The sequence below is a fragment of the Impatiens glandulifera genome, chromosome 6, assembly GCF_907164915.1.
Source record: "Impatiens glandulifera chromosome 6, dImpGla2.1, whole genome shotgun sequence".
Classification (NCBI taxonomy): domain Eukaryota; kingdom Viridiplantae; phylum Streptophyta; class Magnoliopsida; order Ericales; family Balsaminaceae; genus Impatiens; species Impatiens glandulifera.
The window spans coordinates 8,565,219-8,570,058 of record NC_061867.1 but is presented as its reverse complement, the minus strand read 5'-3'; the positions used below and the strand labels follow the sequence as shown (position 1 = coordinate 8,570,058).

General features: G+C 40.2%; 1 protein-coding gene across 1 annotated transcript; it reads right to left on the bottom strand.

The window, feature by feature from the left end:
* Nucleotides 1-4,150: 4,150 nt before the first annotated feature.
* LOC124943079 (putative disease resistance protein RGA4) lies at nucleotides 4,151-4,840 on the bottom strand. Its single transcript, XM_047483640.1, has one exon. It carries the CDS (start codon nucleotides 4,838-4,840, stop codon nucleotides 4,151-4,153), a length of 690 nt encoding a protein of 229 aa, XP_047339596.1.

The following is a 4,840-nucleotide window of genomic DNA, read 5'->3' as shown; positions in this document are numbered from 1 at the left end:
AATTCGAAAATATATAAACATTCCTGATATCAACTGTGTCCTATGTTCGGGAGTTGAGGAAAGCACAAATCATTTATTTGGGGAATGCTCTTTTGTAATACAAATCTGGAGGATGTATGCTGCAAACATGAACATCATCAACTTTCTAAGAAGATGGGAAGAAATCCAAGAGTGGATGAAGAATAAAGCAAAAGGAAGATCCTTCTATGTAAGTATGTTGAAATGCTACTTTAGAACAGTAATCTACAATATCTGAAAAGAAAGAAATTCAAGAACTCACAGTGGAAGAAGTAGAACCGCTGAAGATATTTGGAGAGATATTACTTCAGATGGAAATGCACTCATTCAATCCTGGAGAGGAATCGGAAGGAATGCAGAGAATAGAAAGCTCTGCCATATATGGGATATTTCGTTTGAGAAGGTCACAAGTAAAATAAAAGTAAAAACGCTGTAGGCGCTAATTGATTATTGTTATTGTCTGTAATTCAATTATTGTTTCATTGTCAAATCTAGAAATTGTCTAGATCTGATCTTAAACTTTTGTATTTTTTTTCCCTCTTTTGGGTTTTTTTAATGAAATGGCACTAATCTGTTTTCCCCCCAAAAAAATTCATCAAACATAAGTTTGTCATCTCGAACTCCTTATTCATTACCTCCTTGAACTCCTCAATCAGTTTTGTGTTGTTTCCGGTGAATATGAGGTCGTCGACATAGAGAGCGACTACCATCATATCATTTTCTGATTTCTTTGTGTACAAGGCATGCTCGTACGGACATTGCTGGTACCCATTTTTCTTGAAATACTCGTTAATTCTCTCATTCCAAGCACGAGGAGCCTGCTTCAGCCCATAGAGGGCTTTTCTCAATCTCAGCACCTTCTTCTCATCACCTCTCTTCATATACCCAAGTGGTTGCTCGACGTACACCTCCTCCTTCAACACTCCATTTAGAAATGCTGATTTCACATCCATCTGTAGAATTGGCCATTGGTTTTGAGCAGCTAACGAGATCAAAAGTCGGATTGACTCCATTCTCGTGATAGGAGCAAAAACTTCATCATAATCGATTCCCTCCTTTTGTCTATAGCCCTTCACCACAAGTCGAGCCTTATAACGCTCAACCTCTCCTTCGACATTCATCTTTTTTTGTACACCCATTTTACTCCAATGGGTCGAGTTCCTTCAGGAAGGTCGGTTAGCTCCCAGGTTTTATTGCATTCAATTTGCCCAATTTCTTCATCCATAGTCGATCTCTATTTCTCGTCTTGTACAGCTTTCTCAAAATTCAAATCTTCTGAGTCGACGAGAAGACATACAATGTGGACTTCATTTGTAGTGTCATATATCTCACGTAGACTTCTCATTCTGGGCTGTAGAGGCTCAGATTCATCTTCTAAAGGCTCGATGGTTGTTGATATCGGAGGCATAACAACCTCTGAACTAGTTTCTTCCTCAATCGGGTTACTCCAGTTCCATTTCATTGATTCCTCCACGTGAACATCTCGACTCACCACCAATTTCTTATTAATAGGATCAAACAATTTATATGCCTTAGATTTTTCATCATACCCGATAAATATGTACTTCTTGCTTCGATCTTCTAACTTTGTCCTGTGCTGACTTGGTACTTGCCCATAGACCACACTACCGAATACCTTGAGATGAAAGACACTCGGCTTCATACCACTCCAAATCTCTTGAGGTGTATTCTCTCCTAGCTTGGCATTTGGACATCTATTTTGCACATAAACTGCGCACTGCACTGCCTCTGCCCAAAACTATTTCGGCATATTCTTTCCTTTCAACATAGATCGAACCATATCGAGTATAGTTCGATTCTTTCGTTCTGCTACACCGTTTTGCTGCAGAGAATATGGAACATTCAAGAAACATTTGATTCCATATTCCTCGCAGTATTTGTTAAACTCGTTAGAAGTGAACTCACCTCCTTTGTCAGATCGGACTGTTTTGATAACTTTGTTTGTTTCTTTCTCCACCATCACTTTAAATTTCTTGAAGTTTTCAAACACTTCTAACTTCTCCTTCAGAAAATAAACCCACGTCTTTCTCGAAAAATCATCAAATAAAGAAATGAAGTATCTTTTACCACTAAATGATTCTGGAGTTATTGGCCCACATAAATCTGTGCGAAACAGTCCGAGTTGCTTCTTTGCTCTGTATTCAGAACTGCTTGGGAAAGAAGTCCTCGCTTGTTTCCCGATCACACATTCTTCACAGAACCTCTTTTCGAATATAATGTTAGGCAGTCCAAGCACCATCTCCTTTTCACCAGCTCGTTCAACCCTCCGAACTGAAGATGACTGAACCGATAATGCCACTTCATGGCCTCATCCTCTAGATCAAGTTGCATACATTTATCTTGAACTATTTTAAGCTCAAGTTTGTACATATGATTTTTCTTCATTTCTACCTGGGTAATGAGTCTCCCAAGTTTATCCTTCAGCTGAATTTCTCGGTCCTTCATTATAGCCGAGTACCCTTTCTCCATCAACTGTCCCATGCTCAGTATGTTGCTTTTGAGATCAGGTACGTAGTAAACATCTTTGATTTCTCCGATTCCCCCATTTTTCTGCTGATACCTGATCGTTCCTCGACCTTTGATGGCTACTTTTGAAGCATCGCCGAAAGAAATGGATCCGAACTCCACCTTTGAGAGTATTTTGAATAAGCTTTCGTCGCCGCACATGTGGTTACTTGCGCCAGTATACAAGTACCAAAATGAGTTATCAGAACAACTTGGTTTGACTTCAGTTTCTGGAATTTTTGTCACCAGCAACAACCCTTCATCTTCTTTCTCAGCAAAGAAGTTTGTCGGTTCCTCCTGTTCTTCTCGGATCTACAATCTTTGGAAATATGACCCAGCTTTCCGCAATTATAGCATTTTATCGAGTAACAATCCTTGGCAACATGCCAATTCTTTCCAGAATTATAACACTCAATATTATTATTTGTGTTTGTCCGGCCACCCCGAGCTTAACCTCTGCCATGCCAGTTCTGTTGGCCGACATGCTCAATTCCTCGTCCTCCTCTTCCTCTACCACCTAGGCTTCTGCCTCTAGTACTCTGAGCATAAAGCACCTTCTCCTCTTTTATTGTCGCCTTCTCCTAGAGAGCCTGTTCAAGAGATTCCCCCTTCTTGTTTTTCCTTCTCTGCTCATGCGCTTCCAAGGACACAGCAAGCTCTTCAATGGTGAGCGTTGATAGATCCTTAGATTCCTCTATTGCGCACACAATATTTTCGAAACTATCTGTCAATGACCTCAGAATCTTTTCAACAACTCGGTTTGATGAAAGACTCTCACCATTCCGATTTAGTTTGTTCACCACGATCTCCACTCGAGTAATGAACTCAGATACGCTTTCAGACTCTTTCATCCTCATGTTTTCCAGATCGCCCCGTAGGGTTTGAAGTCGGACTTGCTTCACCCGTTCGTCTCCTTTGTTTGCTATTTCGAGTGTATCCCATGCCACTTTGCGTCAGCTATCTTCTTAAAACCAGATTCGTCGACAAATCGGTATAGTAGATATAGAGTCGCCCTATCTTTAGCTCAAACGACCTTCAACGCGTTCAACTTGGCATTTGAATACCCATCTGTGTTCTCCGGTTCCTCATACGCAGTCTCAACCACATCCCAGTTATCTTGGCAACCGAAAAGGGCCTTCATCTGCACCTTCCAGTTGTCGTAGTTGACGCCTTTTGTCAACTTGGGTAGCGGGATGCCATTGGTTAGACCTGCCATTCCTCTCAAGTGTTTACACTTAACACACACACCTCACAAGGCTCTCGATTGCTCTTGTTTTTCTCTCTCGGCCAGCGCACACCGCGGCGTTCTCTTTTGAGACTAACAGGTTTTCTCACGCTCACTTCACACACAATAGCTCTGATACCAATTTGTTGATAACAAGATACCAAAATATATCTTTCTTATTATTCATCTCAAATGGAATTTTACAATTTTTTTATAAGAAAGCATAGACTCTTCATATGCTTGACTCTTCAAATAACAAAATAAATCATTCTGCATATTAAATAGCTTCCACTCAAAACTTTTGGTTATCTCACCCACCCCTTATTATTACTCTAGGAATATTAAACATAAAAAAAAACCAAATACCTTATTAATTTAAGTTTATTCAACAAGAAATCTCCTCGTCGTTGAAGACCGTTTGGGCAACTGGGCAAGTGTTGTTTTACCAAGACCCCCAATTCCAACAATGGGTAGAACAGATAGTTTTTTATCAACACAAGCACCAGATGTATTATTGACCAGAATATCAATAATCTTTTTCTTCTCCATATCTCTCCCATATACTTTATTACAACTAGAAAGAGACATGGTTTCACGCCAGTGACTAGTAAACTTAACTATTTTTGAGTCAGGAATAGATTCACTCAAACGTAACATTTGGCGCTCTGAAGAAATTTGGTCAAGCTTCTCTTGAACATCCTTAATTTTGTGACCAACTTTTAGACGTGTCCAAGTACTGATAAAAGGATGGGTTATTGAGTTGGTTACCTTGATCCGGGTTGAAGAGGAGGCATTACGCCTGTTGACTTGAAGACGAAGATCTTCAAAGGTGCACTCATCCATGATGTCTCGAACCTCATACGCCGCATCTTTTAGCTTCCGCAACCAATCTTCCGTTTGTTTGTCCTTGTCCTTCTTTCTTTCTGCATCCTCAAGAACGGCACTAATAGAAGATAGTGTGCTCGATAGCTTTTGAACCTCCTCCTTAAAACTCCAAAACAACGAGAATTCATCCTTAATCAGAGGTGCCAAGTTTGAAAGTAATCCTCTGATTAGAGCTGCATCAGCCAT

Excerpts from the sequence above, each read along its gene's own strand:
- LOC124943079 (XM_047483640.1), bottom strand. The coding sequence starts at position 4,840 with ATGGCTGATGCAGCTCTAATCAGAGGATTACTTTCAAACTTGGCACCT.